The following is a 24,394-nucleotide window of genomic DNA, read 5'->3' on the forward strand; positions in this document are numbered from 1 at the left end:
CAGTGCCAGGGTCCCTTCCATTTCGGAGGGGTCACCGGTGTGAATCCCTGGCCCTTCCTCCCTAAGACCTGCCCTAGGAGCCTTTTTCCCAGGGAATGAGGGAAGACTACTGAGCCTCCTCATCTGCGCTGGGAGGAGGAAGGGTCCAGGCTCCCCTGCCTTCCCTAGCCACTCATGCCAGCCACGCGCAGTGAGGCCATGAGCCCTGGGCAGAAACGTACCCTATTCCTGGAAGCTTGCTCACGCCCAGCCAAGGGTGGGGCCTGTTGGCTCTGGCTGTCAGGCTGTCGCTGGGCTCCACCAGCTCCCAGGGACCTGGCGGACACCTGCCTCCCCACCCCCTCACCCTTCTCTCTCTCTCTCTCTCTCTCTGGGGCCCTATCTTCCCTTATATGGTGAAGGCAGTTCCTAGAGGAGGGGGGGTGGTGGGGACAAAGGTCGCTCTCCTGCAGCCAGCTTGCCACAACTCCCTGAGACCTCCCAGGTGGCAGCTGCCTCCCCTGGACAGGTAAGGCAACCCTGTGGGACACTGGGACAGCAGGCTGTGGGAGACGACAGGACAGGGGTCCTGGCGTCTCCCTGGCAATGTAGGGCCTCCTTAGCACCTTGGAGCGGAGGTGAGGGAGCGGCTCGGCTTTCAGGAGCGTCTGGAAAGAGCAGGAAGCACGCTGCGGCTTCCTGGGCCTCCAATGAAAGAATTTTTCAGTTTCCACTCTAGACAATGGCTCATTCAGAGGTGCACCTGATGCTAGCTTCACCTCAGGTGTCCAACCATCCCTATTGCCCTGAATGGGGATAATCTGGAGACACAGGACTTTGAGATTTAAAATTTGGACACTCCTGGGCAAACCAGGACCAGCACCCTGACCTCACTCTGCCTCCCTTTCCCCTGCCCCACCCCATTTCTCTGCCCATTGGTTCTTTATCTAAAACCATTTATTTCTTTGTGCTGCCATTCCCCGTGACACTGCGGGGGCCTCGGCGCCCTTGGGTCCTCGGCTATGAGTAACAGCCGTTAGGAACTGAATGGACAAAGGCAGACAGAGGCAGGGGGCTGGTGCCTGGCAGGGCCCTTTTGGCCCTGATCCATGCCTGGCCCCCAGGCATGAGCTTCTGTCCCATCTCCCTCCACCAGGACCCACCATCTGGCCTTACCAGCCGTGGCCGAAATGGGTGGGTAGGGGGGGAGGTAGGAGCCAAGTCCAGACCAGAATCCTGGGACATCTGGTCCACCCCTTCCCAGAAAGCCTGTGAAGGCATCCCAGGTCTGCGAGGGACAGAATCTGCAGGCTGGGATGCTGGGGTATGTCCTCTCTCCCCACTGTCCTGGGCTTGGGGAAGCAGGAGGCTGTCCTGGGTTTTAGGGCCTGCCGCATCTGTGTCTAGCTCATAAGAGCATGATTGGGGACTGAGAGCAGTGACAGTTCCCCGACAGTTCTGAAGCTGGAACACTGAAGACAATGGGGAGGCAGTTAAGCAAGGGAAGATGGGACCTGGGGGAGCAGGAGCCCTATCTCCCGATAGGGCTCCAGCGTGGTCCACCCCTTCCATTTCACCGTTCTGACTTTAAGCTCTGGGAACATTTGTTGAGCATCTACTATGTCCTAAGAGCTGGGGAGCTACACAGATGACACTGTTTAGGTCCTTGACCTTGGAGACCTCAGACTTAGAAACAGATCCTTTCACCACCATGTGGTCAAGGGGTCAAGAGAGGCATGGGTCCAGGGTGTCTTGGAGCCCCCGGGAGGGGCCCTTGGTCTAGCCTGAAAATTCTGGGAAGGTCTCCTGGAAGAAATAAGAACTAAACTGAGTCTAGAGGAGCATGTAGCATTTAGCCATGTGAGGAAAGGTGGGGAGGGCATTTGATAAGGGAAGAGCAGGGGTAAGGACATAGGCAGAGGGGGAGAAGCAACCTGGGAGGACCAAGGCAAGCAAGCAGTCCAGCATCACTAGAAGGCAGCGAGTGAGCAGAGAGAAGCAGGGGGCGCGTTGGGGGCAGGCTGAAGAAACATTCAGGTGGACAGAGGGGCATGAGCTCACCTCTCAGAGCCGCACCCCCTCAGGATCCCCTTGCCCCCCCAACCCAGTGGAGGCTCCCCCTTTCCAGTTCAGGCTGTGGGAGGTCCCGAATCCTGATTTTCCTCTAGGGAGGGAGGCTTATGCAAGTCCCTGCTCCCCCAAATCTCCACTCATCTGATGGGCAAGAAGTGCCTCCTCCTGTCTACTGTCAGTTCCTCTTGCTGCTCATTCCTAGAATCAGAGCATGTCCCTAGAGGTCATCTAGTTGACCTGACCCTCCCCCCATTCCTAGATGAAGAACTGGGACTCATTTTCATTCAGCCAGGGAGTGCCAAAGAGTCTGTCTCAGAGAAAGGAAGATGTAGACCAAGGTGGAAAATGAAGTAACACAGAAAACCTTTTTCTCCTTTGTACCCAAACTGGTCCTACTGGCCCAGGAGTCCTGGGAGCCTGCGGTCTCTGTGGGTTGAGAAATGCCTCAGAGAGGGGCCATGGCCCACAGGGGCACTGGACAGGATCCAGGCACCAGGGGTTCCAAAAAACACAGTGCTGGTGACTGGACCTGGTCCCCTGAGCTGCCAGAGGGGGTGCTAATCAGAGGCTGGGCAGGGAGACCTTGCCAAACTCCAGAATGCCAGGGAGAGAAGTCACCCACCCCTCAGGACTCAGAAGAGGGTGTTTCCCAGCAGTAAAGGACCAGGTCATTGTTCTGAGAGGTGACTCAGAGTCAAGGTGCCATGAGAGATAAGATAGAGAAGTTCTAGGCTGTCAGCATGTGAAGCCGGACCCTTGGGGCCACATGACCTTTCATTCGTAGGTCATCAATCCAAGGAAACTTCAAGGAGTCTTCTTGGAGGGCAACTCTGTGACAGGCTGTGGCAGGCTGGGAGGTGGGCTTGGTGGGGAATGGGGGTGACCTTCGGCTTGATAGGGAAAGGCAGGAAACCAGGGATGAGAGTAACGGGGGACAAGCGGATCTCCACCTTGGCTAATATCAGAGTCTCTGGGAAGTCTTTGTTTTAAAGATTTTACTGTGTATTTTAAAGAGAGACCAGCCAAGTGGGAGGGTTAGGAGAGAGGGGGAGAGAGAAAGAGAGAGAGAATCTCAAGCAGACTCTGCACTGAGCATAGAGCCCAACATGGGGGAGATCATGACCTGGGCCCAACCAAGGTTGGACCCTTAACCGACTGAGCCACCCAGGCACACCTCTCTGAGAAGCTTTTAAAACACCCATGACCCGCTTCCCAAAAGGCAGAAAATAAAGTTCCCATTGCCTGGCCCCACACAGCCTAATTAAAGCAGAGTTCCTGGGGATAGACCTGAGCATTATCAAAGCACTGATATTGTTTAAAAGCTCTGTAGGTGATTCTGGCGAGCCCTTGCAGCAGGGCACAGAGCCACAGGTGAAAACAGAATGAGCTGTAAAAGATACCATAAAAGAAGCGTGGGGAGGAAGGTTTCTTTCAGCTCAGCAGGTGAAGGCTGGTTCACACAGGGAGAGTTCACTCTGTCAACCATTCATCCACCCCCATCCATCCATCCATCCATCCATCCATCATCCATCATCCATCCACCCATCCATCCATCATCCATCCTCCCATCCATCCATCATCCATCCACCCATCCATCATCCATCCTCCCACCCATCCATCCATCCATCATCCATCCACCCATCCATCATCCATCTACCCATCCATCATCCATCCACCCATCCATCCATCCATCATCCACCCATCCATCCATCCACCCATCCATCATCCACCCATCCATACACCCATCCATCCATCATCCATCCATCCACTCATCCATCATCCATCCACCCATCCATCATCCATCTACCCATCCATCCATCCATCATCCACCCATCCATCCATCCATCCATCATCCATCCATCATCCACCCATCCACCCATCCATCCATCCATCCATCCATCCATCCATTTACCCACTTTGCAAAGCACACACATGGTGTTAGATGCCGGGGGTTTAGTACTGAGCAATATGGTCTCTGCCTTTGTGGGGACTAGACCATGAGCACCACCACAACAGTGACCAAGGGGTGTTTGGGAAGCACCTAGCTAGGAAGGAGCATGAAACTGCTGCAAACACTTTTTCCTATGATGGTAAAATACACATAAGATTCATCATTTTGACCACCTTAATGGACACAGTCCAGGGGCATTCAGGACATTCACGATGTATGCTACAACCAGCGCCACTGTCTAGTTCCAGAATTTTTTCATCATCCCGAATGGAAACTCTATGCCCACTAGCAGGCCCTCCTCTGCCCCTCCCTCCAGCCCCTGACAGCCACTGATCCACTCGCTGTGGGCATGGATTTGCCTGTACTGGGTCGTTCATATAAAGGGACTCACACAGCACATGGCCTTTTGTGTCCAGCTTCTTTCACGAAGCCTAATGTTCTCAAAGGTCATTAGTGTTGCTGCCTGTATTAGTGCTTCGCTCCTTTTTACGGCAATATAATATTCCATTGTGGGAGAGCCATATATATATATACATACATACATATACACCATCTTTTTTTGATGGATATTTGGGTGTTTCTACCTTTTGGTTATTGTAAACAGAGCTGCTATGAATCCAAAATACAAGTTTTGTTTGAACACCTGCTTTTTCTTTTGGGTGAATACCGTTTTTGGGCTCTTATTTATTTATTCTTTGCTTTCCTTTTCTTTAAGCCTGCATGATTTTTTTTTTTCCCAGTCAAAGGATTAGAAAAACTGGGGCTAAAGAAAGGCCTTGAACGATAGGCTGAAGAGTGGGGGTTTAATCAGTTAGGTAATAGAGAGTCAGGTAGGGGTTTGAGCAAAAGAGTGGCAAGATCGGAGTGTGGTTGGGGGGAAGACTGGAGGCTCTGCCCTCAGCCAGCTGGGGGAGGGGGTGGAGCGCCAAGCCCTCGCCTCCCCAAGTCCATGAGCCCTGGCCTCCCGCTGGAGCTGTCGGGAGCTCTCCAGGCCTGGGCTGGAAGGGCAGCGCCAGACGCACCAGAAGCACCTTCCCAGCTTCTCAGCCCTTGCTCCCCATCCCCTAGGCTCCTCCGCCATGACCAAACTGAGTGCCCAGGTCAAAGACTCCCTCAACGTCACCACCCCGGGGGTGCAGATATGGAGGATCGAGGTGAGCTCTGCCTCGGTGCTTGGGGCTCTGCAGGCTGGGGTGGACTGAGGGAAGGGAGGAGCCTGAGGTTACTCTGCCTTCCTGGGGTGCAAGCCCCTGGTGCCTATCCCCAAGGCTGTCTTCCTCTCTTCTCAGACCTCCTCCTACTATCCTCCTTTTCCTCCGCTCACTGTCACATCCATTCCTGGGGTCAGCTTCCTCAGGCCCCCCCTCCTGCTGGTTCTCTGCCTCTCCCAGCTCTCCCTGCGGTCAAGGGCAGCAGGGCAGCTAGGGGTTCTGGGGGGGGGGTGCCAAGATGGCCCCTCTGAGCTCCCTCCTCTCCCTAGGCCATGAAGATGGTGCCTGTTCCTTCCAGCACCTTCGGGAGCTTCTACGACGGTGACTGCTACATAGTCCTCGCTGTGAGTGGTGGGGGGGCGGGCACGGGAGAGGCTGAGCTGAGAGCAAAGGCCTCTGTGGCATCAGGGAGGAAATTTGAGGCTGGGGGTGGGGGGAGTGGAGGACTGGCTGGGCTTCACCCCTAACCAGCATTCCCCGGGTGTGCCAAGGGGCCCTGGCCTTTGGTAGCCCTGCAGGGTCAGAGATGGAGGCAGCTCTCCCTGCCCTTGGCTCCCTGAGCTCCCAGCAGAGGCGAACTTCTTTGAATTTCTAGCCCTGGGGACCGTCTGAGCCAGTAGGACGTCACTCTACCACATTTCCAACATCCACGGTCCCCTTCGTCTCACTTTCAGGGTTTTTGCTACAACCTGTACTACTGAAGGCATTTCTACTTGTCCTTATATTGCCTCACTTTTCACACTTAAATCCACTTATTCAAAAATGTAACTCCCTATCATGATCATGATGAGTGGAAGGCAGGGTCCCAGGTCACTAAAAGGAAAGTAGCTCTAGAATATCTACTTAATCCTTTCCTATGCATTGGTACGCACCCCCAGATCGCCTCACAGGCCTCTGACCCCCACCCTCCACACACCTCAGCTTGGGAAATGCTGCTCCATGAAACCAACTTATTTCCAGGATGAGAGGAGCAAGACCTCGAGGGTCTCAGAGAGCCTGTGGCGGGGGGGGGGGCGGTCCTTCAGATTCCTGACCACCAGCCCCGTCGGCTTCCCCGCCTGCCAAGCTCACCCCCGCCCCTGGGACCCATGTGTGTGCGAAACCTGGCAGAGCAGGGAGGCGGTGAGCAGGCGGGCCTGTGAGCCCAGGGCCTCGGGCACACCGTGCATGCCCTCTCCTCCCTAGATCCACAAGACGGGCAGCAACTTGTCCTATGACATCCACTACTGGATCGGTCAGGCCTCATCCCAGGATGAGCAAGGGGCAGCTGCCATCTACACCACACAGATGGACGACTTCCTGAAGGGCCGGGCCGTCCAGCACCGTGAGGTCCAGGGCAACGAGAGCGAGGCCTTCCGAGGCTACTTCAAACAGGGCCTGGTGTACGGATGGGCGGCGCTGCGGGCAGGGAGGGGCCAGTGCGCAGGAGGGGACCAGCTGGGGCCTTCGGGGAGCCTCTGAGGGAGACCTACCATGGGCCTTTGGAGACTTCTGCTCTTTCTGCTTCTCCACTCCCATTTCTGCTGCTGCCCCGTCCCTGGTCTATCCCTCTGAGTGTCTTTAGCTGCCCCAGAGGCTGTTGTGAAAGTCTGTGCACCATGAATTTTTGCAGATCAACTCCTATTTGAACATTCTGGAGAGCTCAGTGCCAAAGGAGGCCTTCCAGGACATCGCAGCAAATCTTCCTTCTGGCCCATGGGCAGTTGACTTGCTCCTCCGTTCCCTAAAGCAGCACTTTCCACTAAACACTCCGATTGCTAGCTTTTCTTGAAAAGCCTAAAGTTCTGGACTCTGGGCTTTTCCTGTGGAAACACGCAGTCAAGATCAAGTGGCTACTGACCAGTAGGATAGGCCAGAAGCTCTCTGCTGAGCCACAGTCCCCACCCCTCCCTTTTGTCTTGCTCCTCTTCTTCCCACACTTAGAGCAACAGCCCACCCCTTCGGGCACTGGAGCAGGCAGCTCTCTTGTCTGCTTGGGCTGCCCTAACAAAATACCACAGAATAAGTAGTTTAAACAAAGGAAATTAATGTTCTCATAGTTCTGGAGGATGGGAGATCCAAGATCAAGGTGGTCAGGTGATTGGGTTGCTGGTGAGAGCCCCCTTGCTGGCTGGCAGATGGCCACCTTCTCGCTGTGTCCTCCCATGGTGAAGACAGTGAGCAAACTCTCCAGTGTCTCTTCCCATAAAGGCACTAACCTCATCACGGAGACCCCACCCTCAGGACCCCTACTAAACTTCATCAAAATCTATCCCCTCCCAAGGGCCCCATCCCCGAATACCACCACTCTGGGCTTAAGGCTTCAACAAAGGAGTTTGGGAGGAGACAAAATTCAGTCCGCAGCACACACACACACACACACACACACACACCAGCCTCCAAGTCTTGTCCTGTCCTTCCACAAATCCACATCACCGTTTGCCCTTCTTTGTGGGGCAGGAACTACATAGGATGGGGAGCGAGGCATCTAGGACGCAAACTTTAAGAAGGCTGAAGAAGGCAGGCACAGGCAGGCGGAACGCTGACCTTGCACTCTCATGCCCCGGAGAGGGAGAGCCTCAGAGCAGGCAACGTAGGCACCTGTGCCCCTCATCCTAATCTGGGGCCCCGCCCTCAGCTGCTTGAGCCCCAGCACCTGGGCTCTCTCACGCCTCCCAGCCACTCCCTCCCTTGGGTCAACTCCTTCTCTTCTCAGGATCCGGAAGGGGGGTGTGGCTTCTGGCATGAAGCAGGTGAAGACCAACTCCTACGAGGTCCGGAGGCTGCTGCACGTCAAGGGCAAGAGGAATGTGGTGGCCGGAGAGGTGGGCATCGCCCAGGGCTCTGGGGCAGGACCTCCTGTCTCTCCTCCCAGCCTGGGCGGAGGGCACAGGCCAAGGAAAGGTGTAGGCAGGGGGAGGGGGAGGATGGGAGGTGGGGGTGGGAAGAGACGCGGATTGGGCCAAGTATCTGAGCGGAGGGGTCCTGTGGCCCTCCAGGTGGAGGTGTCTTGGAACAGTTTCAACTGCGGGGATGTTTTTCTCCTGGACCTGGGGAGGATTATCATCCAGTGGAATGGGCCGGAGGGCAGCCGCATGGAGAGACTCCGGGTGAGCCCCAGCACTAGCCCTCTCCCCAGCCGCGCTCTGCCTTTGCGGGGTCCCACGCACCCGCGCCTCTCCTGCCGGCCACACTCACTAGACTTCTGCCACCCCCCCACACCCCAGGCCCCTCGTGGCTGACTGCCCTGGACAGTGTGTTCAAAGGTAGATCTGAGTCTCCGTGGGGGTTCGCATGCGTTCCCGTGGCCCACCCAGGAGGTGTAACGCGGCCCTGCTGCGGGGTGGGCCCCGTACCAAGCGTAAATGAGGTAGGGGGAGCCCTGGTGTTGGCCTCCAGCCGGCCCTTGAGTGGGGAGAGGAGCTGAGAAGTGAGGAGTGTGTGTGCAGCACTGGGGGTTCTAGGAAGGCTTTCAGGAGAAGGTGGGGTGGGGCGGAGAAGGCCCTAAGGCAGGGGAGAAGTGGCTGGGGGGGGGGGAGGGCGCAGGGTGGCGATTGCAGAGAGCTGGGAGAAGAGAGAGGTCTCGCTCTGGCTCCTGGGGCATGTTCTGCGGCCAGGAGGCCGTAGGAGAGGGCTGGGGTCTGTTCCTGGTGCCCAGGACCTCTGAAGGTTGTCCTGACTTCTGAGGGGAAGTAGGGGTATGGATGGGCTGCAGGCAGTCAGGGAGCCGGCAGCCACCTGTGTGAAGATGGGGATGGGAGAGGTGGCAGGGCCCCTGGGACAGTAATCGGGGATCCGCTGGCCTTACCTGTGTGGCCCGTGGGGCTGAGGAGGGAGAGGCCTTGGGCTTGAGTCCTATGGAGGGGACGCAGTCCCATTTACCGAAATGGGAAAGGAGACACAGATTGGGGTGGGCGGGGGCAGATGGGGGAATCAAGTTCAGTTTGGGGCATCTTAAAACGGGTTATCATGGAAGTTGGGAAAATGAGAAGAGAGCAAAGAGCTTCGCTGGGACAGAAATAGGAGGAAGCCCCGGGACAAGGGCTGGGGACTGAGGCCATCGGACTGAGAAGGGGGAGCCAGGGTGTGAGTGTGTGTGCATGTGTGCACATGCGTGTGAGCACACTTGAGGCCGTGTAGATGCACATGTGTGTGTGCCCGTGCACATGCAAGCTCATGCTGGGGCAAAGAGACTGAGCCCCCTGAGATCCAGGCTTCCTCTTTTGTCCCCAGCTGTGAAGAAAAATCACAAATTTCAATGTCAAAATGGAAGGCCCAGCAAGTACACCCCAAACAGCCTCCTGCCAACAAGAAACCTGCTTTCCCCAATGGGGTTCACTTGATGACCTCACGGGGGGTGCAGGCAGGACAGATGCCTCGTCCCCAGGGTGCTGGAGTGGGGGCTGGGTTCTGCAGGCGCGGCTGGGGGGGGGCAGCCACAGCCCCTCCCGCCTGCCTCCCCGCCTACCCCAACTGGGGCCTTCACGGGTCACTGGACCCTCCCTGCAGGGCATGACCTTGGCCAAGGAGATCCGAGACCAGGAGCGGGGTGGGCGGACTTACGTGGGCGTGGTGGATGGGGAGAATGAGACGGAGTCCCCGAAGCTGATGGAGATCATGAACCATGTGCTGGGCCAGCGGGGGTCCCTGAAGGCCGCGGTGCCCGACGACTTGGTGGAGCCCGCAGTCAAGGCCGCCCTCAAGTTGTACCAGTGAGTGTGTACCCAGCTGGGCTCTTCGTGGCCACGGGGCATCCTTCTGGGGGCTGGGCTGTGGGACCCCCGCACCCACAACCCCCAACCCCCAACCAAAGGCTGTGCCTTCGTCCTGCAGCGTGTCTGACTCAGAGGGAAAGCTGGTGGTTAGAGAAGTCGCCACAAGGCCACTCACCCAGGACCTGCTCAGTCACGAGGTGAGAGAATGTGGAGACCCCCAGCCCCAGCTCCCATCCCCCTGCACACTGCCTGGAATCCCCCCAGCAGGATCATGGCCAGTGGCTGGAGCCACTTTGGTCCCAGCAGCTCTGGGGTTGGACACCGCCCGCAGGCTCGGGCTTCCACGGGGCGTCTCTCTCTCCCCACCAGGACTGTTATATTCTGGACCAGGGGGGACTGAAGATCTACGTGTGGAAGGGGAAGAATGCCAACGCCCAGGAGCGGACAGGAGCCATGAACCAAGCCTTGGTGGGCATGGGGGTCCGGGAGGGGAAGGAACAGAAGCAGACGCGGCAGGGTGTGGCAAGTGGGGTCAGACTGGGTGTAGCACCAGGCAGAGGCCTTGGAAAGCCCTGGGCCTGACCCAGCTGGGATGCTAAGGGTCAGTTCCATAGCTGTCTTGAGGGTTCTCTGAATGCCGGGGGTGGGGGGAAAGGATCCAGGCAACCCGGGGGCCCCCCTCTCAGGATATGAGCTCCCACCTCAATTTGGTTCAGAGAAAGGAGGGAGAAACGGTGGCTGGCCTTTCTTCAAGAGGGGACTGGGTTGGCCAGGGGGCTGGGTCTAAGTCAGAGTTTGGGGTCATTATTAGGGCTAGACGCAGTAACCCTAGCTGGCTTGGGCTCAGCATTAGAATGGGGGTTGGGCTCAAGGTTGGAGATGGCAGCTGGGGATTGGGGTTAGAATTGAGGTAGGGTCAAGTTTGGGATCTCTTTGGGGCTTTCGTGTTGGGACCAGAACAGGGTTTAGCTTTGGGGTCAGCACTGGAACTGGGGCAAGGTTCAAGTTTGGGCTTGGGAACCGGAGCTAGGTTTGTGGTTGGGTCTGGTTGGTTTTGAGCTAGGCTGTGGCTTGCTTTTGGGGGCCTGTGGGGGTTCAGAGAGGGACACAGCCCCAGCCAGCCCTTTTCCCTCCCAGAACTTCATCAAAGCGAAGCAGTACCCGCCCAGCACGCAGGTGGAGGTGCAGAATGACGGGGCCGAGTCGGCTGTCTTTCAGCAGCTCTTCCAGAAGTGGACTCTGCCAAACCAGACTTCAGGCCTGGGCAAAACCCACACCCTGGGCTCCGTGGGTGAGGACCGGCCCAAGGCAGGAGTGGGGCTCAGAGGGTGTCTGCACCTGCCTCCTCGCCTGCTTCCCAGACATACCCCTTCCATGTTCTCCCCCACCACCCCTGGCTCTGGGCTCCCCCGATAGGGTGGGGACATGAGGGAACACGGGTAAACTCAGCTGTCCCAAGAAGGGAGCTGAGAAGCACCTGTCTGTCCTTTGGAATGGAGTTGTCTCCCTGGAAACCAGACAGCGTCTCGGTGTCTCACCAGACAATATTTACTGGAGGCAAGCTCAAGCCCCTGGAGGAAGATAAAAGGGCTGTTTCTCTCCTGGCTCCTCAGGGAGGCCATGGTGAAGCCTGAGTCTCAGGGGTGGGAGACGGGGGTTTGCATTGTAACTGCCACTCTCTAGCTCTGTGACCTTGGGAAGACCTCCTATCTCTCTAGCCTTGGCTTCCCCATCTGTGAAATAGATCTAAGAATTGTAGCCATCACTCAGGGCTGTTGTGAGGACCCTGGGGACCTCAGCTGCTGACAGCTGGTGTCCTGATGCCCCCCCCACTCCAGCCAAAGTAGAGCAGGTGAAGTTTGATGCCACATCCATGCACGTGCAGCCTCAGGTGGCTGCCCAGCAGAAGATGGTGGACGACGGGAGTGGAGAGGTGGAGGTATGGAGAGGGCAGGAGGCCGGGGCTGGGGGTGGTGAGGTTGGCAGAACCCGTCCCTGCCCTCTGACTGGCCTGGCAATGGCCCCAGGTGTGGCGCATTGAGGATCTAGAGCTGGTGCCAGTGGATTCCAAGTGGCTAGGCCACTTCTACGGGGGTGACTGCTACCTGCTCCTCTACACCTACCTGATCGGCGAGAAGAAGCACTACCTGCTCTACATTTGGCAGGTTAGGTCCTACCCTTCTCTGTCTGGACCAGGGCCAGCTCGGCTCCCACTCCAAGCAGCCGTCACCTTTGAGTTGAATACCTCTAGTGATGGGGAGCTCAACCCTTTTCCATCTTGGGAGTGCTTTGGCTATGAGATCCCATGGGCACAGGGTACCCCCATTCACAACCCTTGACCCTTCTCTGAGTTCTTGGAGTCTCCCTTCTGATTTCCATGGTTTCCAGAAATTCCCTTCCTCTGCTCAAAGCACCATGGGTTTCTGGGTCCAGATGTGAGTGCGCAGAGAGATGCTAGGGTGCTGGAGGGAGTGGTATGGTAGCCTTGGTGTTCCCCCGAGTAAGAAGGGGAGGAGGTCTGGGGTAGCAGGTGAGCTAGGGTTGGCGGGGGGGCTGGGAAAGGATTAGGTGTGGGGCTGGGATCAAACGGGTCTGGGTCATGTTGGGTGGGCTATGTTCAGGGCGCTCTTTGGTGGGGCAGACAGTTGGGTTTAGGGCCAGGTGAGAATCAGGGATGGAGTTAGCTGCAGCCAGGGACGGGCTCAGGACTAGGGCTGACTGCGTCTCCCCAGCTTCCATCGTGCTTGTCCCCAGGGTAGCCAGGCCAGCCAGGATGAAATAGCAGCGTCTGCTTATCAAGCCGTCATCCTGGACCAGAAGTACAACAACGAACCGGTCCAGATCCGGGTCCCGATGGGCAAGGAGCCACCGCACCTCTTGGCCATCTTCAAGGGACGAATGGTGGTCTACCAGGTGTGGCTGCTGGCCCGTGGCGCTTGGGAGGACCCACGATTGCGGCGCGGTGGGCATCAGGAGATGGGGCAGGAGGCCTGGGTTGGGGGCGGGGGGTGTCCAGGGGTGAAGCTCATCCTCCACGGGCAGGACTGTGTGAGGCCCCGTCCCCCATGTGGAACTGTTAGTAGAAACCACCACACCATAGGAACCAGTATGCAACAGGAATGCCCAGCGTGGGCAAGTCCGGTTTCTGTCTACACCCCCCTCCACCCACACCCAGTCCTCCGCATGACAAAGACACCACAGTGAGTGTCCCAAGGGCATCGGTGCCTTCCAAAGGAATGGAGCAGACATTGGCGCTCATTTAAGAAATCAGCTGTTTCTCGAGGGCCCAGGAGCCTGCAGCTGTCTGCAAGGTGCTGGGGCTGGGGAAGGCCTGTGTTCCTGTTGCCAGTCTTGTTGGGAGAGTTGAGGACAGCCAGAGGCACCATGTGGTTCAATGAGGAGTGGAAATACAATAATCTGGGGCAGGCAGGGAGTTGGAGCCTGAGCCCGAAGTGGGGTTTGGAGGGGCTCTTGACATGAGGGTCAGAGTTGAGGTGCTTGGCAGAGGTAAAATGAGGGCCCAGAGGAGGGGATCCATGACACAGATCAGGGAGAAGCCCGGCCGAGCTAAACAGGAGGGTCTGGAGAGAGCAGAGTGAGTCTGGGAGGGCAGTGTTGAGCTGGTTCTAGCCTATAAGCAATGGGGAGCCACTGAAGGTGTCTGAGCAGGGGAGTGCCGTGACCATTAGGAAAGGCTAGTCTGGGGATGATGCAGCAGAGGATCTGGGTGCAACCACACCCCACCCAGCCTCTCCTCCACTCTGTTCTCCGTGCCTCTCTCCAGAATCTTCCATGGTCTGTACTAAGTTGCTGCCACCGCTCTTTCTGCAGGGAGGCACCTCGAGGGCCAACCAGCTGGAGCCAGTGCCCTCCACCCGGCTGTTCCAGGTGCAGGGAACCAGCGCCAACAACACCAAGGCCTTTGAGATCCAACCCCGGGCCAGCTCCCTCAACTCCAACGACGTCTTCATCCTTAAGACCCAGTCCTGCTGCTACCTGTGGTGCGGGAAGGTGCGTGCAGGGCCTGGGGGCCTCCCATCGCCAAGTGGGCCTTAGGGGGTCCCCAGTCCTCGGGGAGCCCCTGGCCTGTAGGTCCTTCTGGCTCATTTCCCAGCTGCCCTGAGCCAGTCTCCATCCCCCCTCACATTCACTGCCTCTGTGCCTAGTTCAGTCTCTCTCATTCTGTTTGTCTCAGCTACCCCGGTCTGTCCCAGTGCTGGTCTGTCTTTGTGTCTGGGGCCCTCTCCATTATCCCCATACCTGTCACTTTCTCTCCTTGGATCTCAGCTGCTTGGATGTCTTCTCTTGCCCTGAAAGGAGAGCGCAGACTCCTGTCCCCTCTGCCGTGCTATGGAGTGTCAAGGACAGAGGAAGGGTGTGCTTGGGGTCCTGATCCGGGCGGGAGGGGCCCTCTTGGACCCAAGAGTTCTGGCCAGTAAACATGGTGGAAGCGGGGGTTAGCTGTGGCCGTAGAGATGGTCTCCCCCAACACAGCTGACCCCCTTTCCCCAGGGCTGTAGCGGGGATGAGCGCGAGATGGCTAAGATGGTTTCGGACAACATCTCCAGAACAGAGAAGCAAGTGGTGGTGGAGGGACAGGAGCCGGCCAGCTTCTGGGTAGCCCTGGGTGGAAAGGCTCCCTACGCCAGCACCAAGAGGTAACTATGGGGTGTCTCTGCTTCCAGCTTGCTCTTTTTATTTTTTTTTTAAAGATTTTATTTATTTATTTGACAGACAGAGATCACAAACAGACAGAGAGACAGACAGAGAGAGAGGAAGGGAAGCAGGCTCCCCGCTGAGCAGAGAGCCCCATGCGGGGCTCGATCCCAGGCCCCTGGGATCATGACCTGAGCCAAAGGCAGAGGCTTTAACCCACTGAGCCACCACCAGGCGCCCCACCAGCTTGCCTTCTGCGGCTGGGGAGCCTCCCAGCACCTCCATGCCTTGGCCCAGAGCCTGCAGTGGGCATGGACTGAGGACTCTGTGTACCAGGTCCCCAGGGCTACAAGATGAAGGAAGAAGGGACAACCCATTGGGCCCTCGGGGGCTGTGTCTGTGCCGGCGTGCCTGGGGGACGGTGCAGGGGCAGGGAGGGCAGTTTCTTGGCAAATGGTGTTCACCAGCTAGGAAGCAACTCAAAGAGAAGGCCAGGGGTTGCCCTTGCAGAAATCTGCCAGAACCTCACTCTTTAGTCCTGACACAGGACCTGGATGCTGTGAAGCCCCAGCCGGAAACACTCTTTGCAGGTGTTTTTCTAAAGAATACGCAGGGTCCACTATTCCCCCACCCAGAAGCAAAAGGTCATTCCTGCGGTGGCAGGACGAGGCCTAGAAGGAAGATAGCAGGACTTCCCAACAGTCCTGCAGAAAGCCCCGGGAACGCACCTCCTGGAAAGGCCGTGGGATGTCTCCCTCAGGGCGCTGTCGGACTCCCGTGTGAGGAGGCGGCCGCTTTTTCGCGTGATCAGAAAAAAGAGCATTTTCCTAGAAGCTGGGTCTTCCGCGTCGGAGTTCTGTGTCCTCCGTTCTTCCTCTCCACACCTTCCTCCTGCTGCCACAATTTCCTCTGCATCCCGCAGGCTGAAGGAGGAGACTCTTGCCATCACCCCCCGGCTCTTTGAATGTTCCAACCAGACTGGGCGCTTCCTGGCCACGGAAATCCCTGACTTCAATCAGGATGACTTGGAAGAGGAGGATGTGTTCCTGCTCGATGTCTGGGACCAGGTACAGTCGAGGCCTGGGGCCCTCCCTTCCCACCAGCTCAAGCCCCAGGGCCAAGAAATAGTGACTTTATGGACAGGTAAGGTTGGCCTTCTCTTGGCTCCCTCATTCGTCCTGGGAGTAGTATCCTGGACAACCAGAGCCTAAGGAAGAAGGAGGCAGGTAGAGAGGAGTTGTCATTGGCTTTATGTGCAGCGTATTTTCGCAAAGCCCCGTTTCTTTCCCGTGGCATGTTTTTAAGGGTCTGAGGCTCTAGAGAGGTCAGGAGTCCCGCACTGGTAGCGTCTCCAAGTAGAGGGCATCTGTCCACCTTCTTCATGTCCCAGACGCAAAGTCAAGGCCAGATGGGGTCTGCCCAAGGTCACTAAGCTTCATTGTCGGTCACTGGAGCCTGGCGGAAACGAGGTGGAGCGTGGTGGGCCAGGGAGCACGGGAAGGCCTGCCGGAGCTCTGGGTTCCCCACAGGTCTTCTTCTGGATTGGGAAGCATGCCAACGAGGAGGAGAAGAAAGCCGCAGCCATCACGGCCCAGGAGTACCTCAAGACCCATCCCAGCGGCCGTGACCCCGAGACCCCCATCATTGTGGTGAAGCAGGGACATGAACCCCCCACCTTCACAGGCTGGTTCCTGGCGTGGGATCCCTTCAAGTGGAATGTGAGTGGTTACTCCCCAACCCCAAATCCTTCTAGCCCAGCAGGATCTTCTCCAGGAGGCTGCCCACGGCACACCCCAAGGGCAGGGCAGACTTCTGGGCTCTTCTATTCGTTGTGATAGACGACCAGTGGTAGATTTTTTAAAAGGGTCTGAGGGGGCCTCAAATAAAAAGGCAGACTGTGTTAAGTCCATGAAGCCCTCTGGTGAGGGAAGAGGGAAGGAAATCGATCAAAAACCCAGGCTCGGGACGCCTACGTGGCTCAGTGGGTTAAGCGGCTGCCTTCAGCTCAGGTCATGATCCCAGCGTCCTGGGATCGAGTCCCACATCAGGGTCCTTACTCGGCAGGGAGCCTGCTTCTCCCTCTGCCTCTGCTGCCACTCTGCCTGCCTGTGCTCTCTCTTTCTCTCTCTGACAAATAAATAAATAAAACCTTAAAAAAAATGTACCAAACTTAAATAAAAGTTGTAAATCAAACTTCATGATCCTTTAAAAAAAACAAAAGAAAAAGCAAAAAAACAAACCGGGCTCGTGGGTGCCTGGGCAGCTGAGGGGGTTAAAGCCTCTGCCTTGGGTCTCAGTCATGATCCCAGGGTCCTGGGATTGAGAGCCCCACATTGGGCTCTCTGCTCAGCAGGGAGCCTGCTTCATTTTCTCAATCTCTGCCTGCCTCTCCGCCTACTTGTGATTCCTCTCTCTCTGCCAAATAATTAAATATTTATTTTATAAAATAAATAAATATCCAAATAAATAAATAAATGCTTATTTTATAAAAATTTATTAAAAAAAAAAAAAGTCTATCAAAAACCCAGGCTCATGACTGTGCCTTTCCGGAGCACTGGATGTAGCTCAAAGCTGATGGATATTCTTGTTAAGAGCTGTACTGACCACTTGAACTTAAATTAACTAGAGTTAAACAAAATGGGGCACCTGGATGGCTCAGTTGTTAAGTATCTGCCTTTGGCTCAAGTCATGATCCCAGTGTCCTGGGATGGAGCCCTGCATCAGGCTCCCTGCTCGGTGGGGAGCCCGCTTCTCCTCCCACTCCCCCTGCTTATGCTCCCTCTCTCGCCGTCTCTCTGCCAAATAAATAAATAAAATCTTTTGGGACGCCTGGGTGGCTCGGTTGGACAACTGCCTTCAGCTCAGGTCATGATCCCGGAGTCCCAGAATCAAGTCCCACATCAGGCTCCCAGCTCTTTGGGGAGTCTGCTTCTCCTTCTGACCTTCTCCTCACTCATGCTCTCTCTCCCTGTCTCTCTCTCAAATAAATAAATAAAATCTTTAAATAAATAAATAAATAAATAAAATCTTTAAATAAATAAAGCTAAAATTAAAGATTCAATTTTCACAAGCCCCAAGCTAAGTACATCGTTGTTCCCTATGGGCTAGTGGCCCCAGGTCAGAGAAAGAACATTTCCATCGTTGTAGAAACTTCTTCAGGACAGTGTTGGTGGATCCTCAAGGCAGAGGGGGATGACGCACGTCAGTTCTAAAGGACAGACGAGTGTCTCCCTGGCACCTGCTTCTAAGCAAAGTGGGCCATACATGTGGACCTTACCTGAGGGACAGTGAGTGAGACTTCCACACGGTTCTCCTGAACTGGCCCCGGACAGAACAGAGGGCAGGTCATCAAGGCGGCAGCCCGTGCGAGTTTTCTGCAGGAAGGAGGAAGGCCAAAGGTGGCTTTGGGTGCACGAAAGTGCCTAATGGATGATTTGAGGGAATTAGAGCTTAGATGAATTTCCTCAAATGCATTTTTTGAAAGCATTTATTCAGGGCTTGAGGGGCTGGATTAAGTCTTGAGTATAGATTAAACAAGTCTCCAGGCTGCAAATCTAACTGCCAGAGCTTCTTAAATTCCTCTAAGGGTCCCTGGGCCCAAGTTCTGGCCGCCCTTCCCTCCCCTCCAGTCTGTGCTGGTTTCCCTCGCTGGCCGAGCGCCATGCTTGGGGAGGCCCTGGACATATAGGGACATGCGGTTCCTCATGGAACCAGGGTTCCTCCGACTCCCTTCAGCCCTCTGCAGCAGGGACTCCTCTAGGCTCTGGGAGGAGCCCCCCGTTCCCCAGGCCGCCCCTGTGTTCCCCAGAGCCTCCTCGGCGGAGGCGGCGTCTCCAGGCTGCACGTGCCTCTGAAGGCGGACTCCGTCCTTGCGTGCGGCCGAGCAGGGTCTTCCTGACTCTCACCCCCGTGGGTCCCCACCCTCACCATTCAGCCTCCTTTTTCAGGGTCCCTGCCCCAGTCCCCACCTGAGCCCCCCTCAGACCCTTCCCACCCCCAGGCCTGAGGCCAACCTTCTTTCAACCCCTTGAAAGGAAGAAAATTCTGCCATGCCCTCTGCTGAGAGCCGGGTCTAACTTGTAATTGGGTTTCCGTGCAGAACACCAAATCCTATGAGGACTTGAAGGCGGAGCTTGGAAACTCCGGGGACTGGGGTGAGATCACTGTGGTGAGTACGGGGCAGGAAGCTAACTGACACAACCCTGTGGGAGCTGAGAAAGTTCCAGAAAAGACAGCTGGGCCCTGGGCTTCCCTTTTCATGGGGTCCCTTCACCCCCACCGGCTCAGAGAAGTGCTTCTCCCTGTTGAACTTCAAGGCCTCCAGCTGTTTCTTCTGCTCTGTGTGCTAGTGTGAGCATGCATAAGAAAGCCTGTGTCCGGGTGATGGGAGCCAGGAGCGAGGTGGGGACAACCGGTTAAAACGCGGATCCCTAAGTCCCGCTCAGTCCCCCCAGTTCTGGTGCGTGGAATCAGGCTGAGCCCGGGAATATGCCTGTTTTAAACGAAGAGCTAAGGGGATTTGACACAGTTCATCCACTTCAAGAAAGAATGATTTGTCTGCTGTGGTCACCCCTGGGGCTCTTTCTCCAGGGGCAAACTGTGGTCTCTCAATTAGTGACCAGAACAGCACTGAGCCCATGGGTGCAGGGTTATGGGACTCTGAAAGCAAAACCTTTCCTTTGGGAAGTTCACAGGCTTGCAGGGGAGGGAGCCCCAAGCAGACTCTGTAGAAATGTGTCCTGAACACAGTTTCACAAGCACGTGGGGTCATCAGCCGATAAGGCTGCTTCCTGGGCCCCACCCACAGGCTGAGCACCCCGTGTGGCCCATACACCCTTTTCACTGGGCTGATGGTGCAGGCAGGAAAGCATGGACAGAAAGGGCAAGGCTGGAGGAATTCACTGATGACAGTGTCATAACAGATAAGAGAAAGACGGTCATAAACGTCCAAGGTGGACCTTGAACATCTGTGGGAAGCCATGGAGAGAAGTTCATAAGTCATAGAACAAAATAATCATCTCGGACCCACTGGCTCTGGTTGGATACAAACCACCAAATTGTAGCTCACAGGTCAAGCAGGTGTTGTGCTCTGAGGAGTGTGTGTATGGGCAGGTGGGGGCAGGTATGGAAGGCTTCTCGAAGGAGATGCCCTAGAATCAGTGCTGATTCTGGAGAAAAAAGGCAGCCTGGGAGGGAGCCCCAAACCCGCAGAACGAACCAGTGGTTTCCTTTTCTTCCCTAGGAGATCACCAGCTCTAAGCTGGACACATTTGATGTGAACAGCAACCTCGTTTCTGGGCCTCTACCCATCTTTCCCCTGGAGCAGTTGGTGAACAAGCCTGTGGAGGAGCTCCCCGAGGGGGTGGACCCCAGCAGGAAGGAGGTAGGTGGGCCTCTGGGGGGGGGTGGAGAGAGCTGGCGGGCCGTGGGCTGGACAACACTGACGTTGGTTAGGAGAGTAGGTGCTGGGGATGTGCCGGGAAACAGAACACATCTGGTCCCCTCCTTCCCGTGAGGCGACTTCTCAGTGGGGACAGTGGGTTCAAAGGACCCCGATTACACTATGATTTCATTTCAGTGATGGTAAGTGCCACAAGGGTGAAGTACAGGTGTGGTGAAGGGTTTTTCTAGAAGGAAGCTGACTCAGTCGGAGGTTTCCTTCTGAAAGGTGACCAGGAACTATTCAGGCAAAATGGGTTATTCCCGGAGAAGGGGGCAGTGTGGGTGGAGCCCGGAGGCAGGGAATGAGCACAGAGGCCAGCGTGGCTGTGGTGTGCGTGGCCAGAGAGCAGCAGGCTGAGGGCCGGGGGCCTAATGGAGCAGGGTCTGCTACACCCTGTTAGGGAACGAGGTGTCTGTCCTGAAAGTGGACAGGAGCCGTTATGGTCGAAGCAGGGGTACGGCGGGAGCGGCGGTCGGTTTATGCCTTTAAAAGGCCATGATAGGGGCCCCAGGCTGGCTCCGTTGGTAGGACGTGTGACTCTTGAGCGTGGGGTTGTCAGTTCGAGCCCCATGTTGGGTGCTGAGAGTACTTTTAAAAAGTTTTTAAAAACTTAACAAAAAAATAATAAAGTTTTTATTTTTAAGTAATCTAGAATAGGTAGGTGGTATCTGGGGGAGTAGAGGAAAGGGGATGGTTTAGAGGAATTTTAGGTCAAGTCAATGACACTGGATGAAGGGTGTGTGGGTGGGGGAGGAGGTAAGGGCATCATTTTTGGAGATAAAGAGACCCGGGGTCAGACTGAGCTTCGAGGGGAACGACCGTGAGTTTGGTGGTAGCCATGCCATTTGAGGTACGCGGGGACATCCGGGGTGAGGCATATTTGGTCCCCAGGCTACTCAGAGACCTGCCGGGGCAGAGACCCGCCAGCGCGCAGTCCTCCCGGTGGCTGCAGCTGCAGACCCACGTGTGTCCCTCGTGCAGAGAGAATGTGGCAAGAAGAGAGCTTGTTACACACCCATTTCCAATATTCACTCCCACTATAGGAAAATCCCAAATGGGGGACATATCTAGCTTCACGGGGGGATGGAGAGACAATGTGCTCTCTGGGTATGATAAACCATAAAGAAATCTTGCTAATGAATTAAGGAATCTGTAGGAGAGAGATGCCCGATTTCTCCAACAAGTCTGTTAAGGGTTTGGGCTTCATATATGTTTAAGTGTATTGTTCCCAGAGCATCTGTGTCCTGCCCTTCCCCTTGGCGGCCATGTTCACGCATTCTCTCCCGGATGGACCCATCTGTGTCCTCGCCGGAATGTGGGAATGATCCCTACATACTTTTTGTAACAGTGATGCTGTGAATATTGTTTGCCCAGCACCTCGTACGTGGAAAGTACTCCGTAAATGTAAGCTGTTAATGACCGCCTGGGAAAACTGGAGGGAGGGCGAGTGACTGGCCTGATGCGACTGACATAGCTATGGGGCAGCCGAGGCAGAGCCAGAGCCCGGTCCTCAGAGTCCTGCTGCTCCCATCATGTCACGTGGCATGATGTGTTTCTAAAAGGCGGTGCAGCCAGTGTCATTGAACCAGGTGACTGAGAGGAGGCTGAACGGATGGTGAATTCTGACCGGGACCAACAGAATTGAGACAACCCCATCATGGTAGACAGTCTACAAAATCTAAGATCCTTTTAAAAAAGTCAGTAGTCTGTTGCTGATTTTTTTTTTTTTTTAAGAGATTCATTATTTGAGAGAGAGAGAGCAAGCGAGCATAGGTGCAAGGGTGGGGATGGGCAGAGGGGAAGGGAAGGGAATCCCGAGAGACTCCTCTTCTAGAGCGAAGCCCAAGGAGTGAGGCTTGATCTCCAGACTCTGAGATCATGACCTGAGCCAGAACCAAGAGTCGGATGCTGAACCGACGGCGCCACCCAGGCGCCCCAGTACGTTCTTTTGGGAGAGCTGTCGGTCAATGTAAAGTGGAGAGAGTTGGAGGGGTCTTCAGACCTCTCTGGTGCTCCAGAGCTCCAGACTCGGAAGGGGAGCCAGCGACAGGAAACGGTGGGGTGCTGGGTCTGGCTGCGGGCAGTAGCAAGAGGATAATCTGGGTGTTTGAGTACCAGTGAGTAAACCACAGACAGGCGGATGTGGGTATGGGTGAGGCCAGTAATCAGCTGGCAGGACCACAGAGTCCAAGAGTAGGACAAGAGGAAAGATACAAGTCCACTGGGATGGGCAGTTCCTGCTATCCACCTTTCGGGTCAGAGTCCAGAAGTCTCCGCCAAGCTATGGAGCCAGCCTGGAGGGGGCCTGAGAGCCCTGGGCCTCAGCTGTGAGGGACCTGGGCCCAGGCTCTGCTACAAACTGGTTTAGGGCAGTCAGCTCTTCCCCACCCACTGGTGCCCAAGCCCCTCCCCCTTCCTCTTTTTCCCTCTGCCTGGGGCAGTGGGCGGGCTCTCAGTGGACTTGAGGACAGAATTGGGGGAGGGGAGGCAAACCTAAAGACGGAGCTTGAAGTCCACCTACAGAGGTTGTCTGAGCTGTTCAGTTACGGGCTCTCTGCAGGACTGGATCAAACACTGTCCTGGGGTGGCGGGAGTGGGGGCTCGCATTGAAAAGAAAGCCACCGTTCTAACCAGCTTCTTGGTGCCTGGGGAGCAGAGATGAAGGCCGGGAGATGCTCTTGGGTGCAGTTTCAGTTTGCGGTTCTCACGTTGAGTGTGCCTTGAGGATACCTGGCTTGCCTGAAGCAGTATCACCTGTTGGGGGGCTAAGGTCATGTCAGGCACTCCCCTCATCTAATGGAGAAAGATACAGACTCCTGGCTTAGAAAGCTGTCTTCCAGTCCTGATCTCTAAGTCAAGAGTAAAAAGGTAGAATTGTGCTAGCCAAGCTTCTGTATCATTCATAGGATGGGAGAAGCTGGTAGAAATCACCCAAATATTTTATTTTCTGCTCAGAATGGCCAGGGGTTTTTCCAAGTGCCATAGCTGTATCTGCACGCTAGCTAGGCTGCTGTTTGCTGGGCCCGCGGTGCTGGGTGGGTGCTGGGGTGGCCAGCCTGCTCCCAAGATCCCCAGGATCCCCAGGCCAGCCCCTCCCAAGGGTCATGGTTCTCACTAGCAGAGCTGGGTGTCCTTCCTGTGGTGACAGCAACTGGGTCTCCAACATTCAGACCTGGGCAGATTCCCTTCCTGGCTCATCAGCTTACCCTGTGGGCCAGACTGAAAGGAAGAAGGATCCTCTCGCTTAGGGTCACTGTTTACTGAGTAAAGACAGATGAACAAGATACCTTGTTTCCAGTACCCTTTCATGAGTCATACTGTTTCTATCCCCGTAAAAGCATTACAGAGAAGCAAACACTGGCCTTTAAGATTTTTCTCAAAGAGAGGAAAACTAAGACGTTCTCAAAGCTAGTTAATTCCCTAGCCAAGTGAAGCCAAATGTCCCAATTCCCTTTGCAGAGCTAGGGTGCTCTTGGAGCTCAGTCTATTTCATGCTGATCATGTTCCACATTCAGGGATCACACTTCTTGGACCTCAGCATACCACCTGGCTTCTCCCCGTCTCTTCCCCGGGTCTCCCGACATTACCTGCCCTGTCCTGCAGGTGATTGCTCTGCCACACCTACAGGACTCGCCTGTGAACCCTGAAGTGGGGAATGTGACTGTTGCTCTCTGGTTCCTCTCTTCTTCTAGGCACACCTGTCCATCGAGGATTTCACCAAGGCCTTTGGGATGACACCCACTGCCTTCTCTGCCCTCCCTCGATGGAAGCAACAAAACCTCAAGAAAGAAAAAGGCCTGTTTTGAGAAGTGGGAGCGGTTGTGGTTGGCGAGCACTTCCCTACCTTGCTTGTAGTTTTGTTGTTTTCATGACTGGTATATTAGTCCTATACTAATTTTGAAGTGAAATTTTACCTGTGAGCAACCTCTCTACTCTTCCAGAGTGGTACCTCCATAAAGAGACTGTCGTCCCAATTTCAGCTCTTAAACAGGCGGTCGGTTGCATTGTTTCGACTCTGGCGTGGTAATGTCACTCTTGACCATCCTGTTCTAGAGCCTCCCTTCTTAGAGAGCGAACACTCCACAGGACATCCTAATTCTGAGGAATCCTCCCTAGGTTTCCCTCCTGTAACTGATGTTTAGCCATGAGAGTGGAAGGAAGCATTTTGTGGTTGCACATCTTTCCCCAAGTAAGGGCTTTTCTTTCTCACCTACTCTCCTCACTGACTTAGCCGAGAAGTTAAAGGGCACTCCTTTGCAAGAGCTGAATGGCCTGGGAAAGGGCCCTGTTTGGAAGTTTCACAACACTAACCGGTCCCCAGCGAGAGCAGCACACCCAACTGGGTCCAGAATGGAGGTCAGTTCACCCCCGGTCTGGTACTAATATG

General features: G+C 55.6%; 1 protein-coding gene across 1 annotated transcript; it reads left to right on the forward strand.

The window, feature by feature from the left end:
• The first annotated feature begins 368 nt into the window (after positions 1 to 368).
• Positions 369 to 23,995, forward strand: VIL1 (villin 1). The gene is made up of 20 exons (XM_004762759.3): positions 369 to 508; positions 5,072 to 5,157; positions 5,484 to 5,558; positions 6,400 to 6,596; positions 7,910 to 8,018; positions 8,193 to 8,303; positions 9,703 to 9,905; positions 10,027 to 10,105; positions 10,278 to 10,376; positions 11,046 to 11,199; positions 11,747 to 11,847; positions 11,936 to 12,073; positions 12,663 to 12,821; positions 13,740 to 13,919; positions 14,421 to 14,566; positions 15,487 to 15,631; positions 16,094 to 16,282; positions 18,664 to 18,732; positions 19,807 to 19,947; positions 23,700 to 23,995. Exons 2-20 carry the CDS (start codon positions 5,083 to 5,085, stop codon positions 23,811 to 23,813), a joined length of 2,484 nt encoding a protein of 827 aa, XP_004762816.1. The 5' UTR covers positions 369 to 508; positions 5,072 to 5,082; the 3' UTR covers positions 23,814 to 23,995.
• Positions 23,996 to 24,394: the final 399 nt, after the last annotated feature.

Source organism: Mustela putorius, unplaced genomic scaffold, assembly GCF_011764305.1.
Source record: "Mustela putorius furo isolate JIRA1106 unplaced genomic scaffold, ASM1176430v1.1 tig00000275_pilon_pilon_pilon, whole genome shotgun sequence".
NCBI classification, from domain to species: domain Eukaryota; kingdom Metazoa; phylum Chordata; class Mammalia; order Carnivora; family Mustelidae; genus Mustela; species Mustela putorius.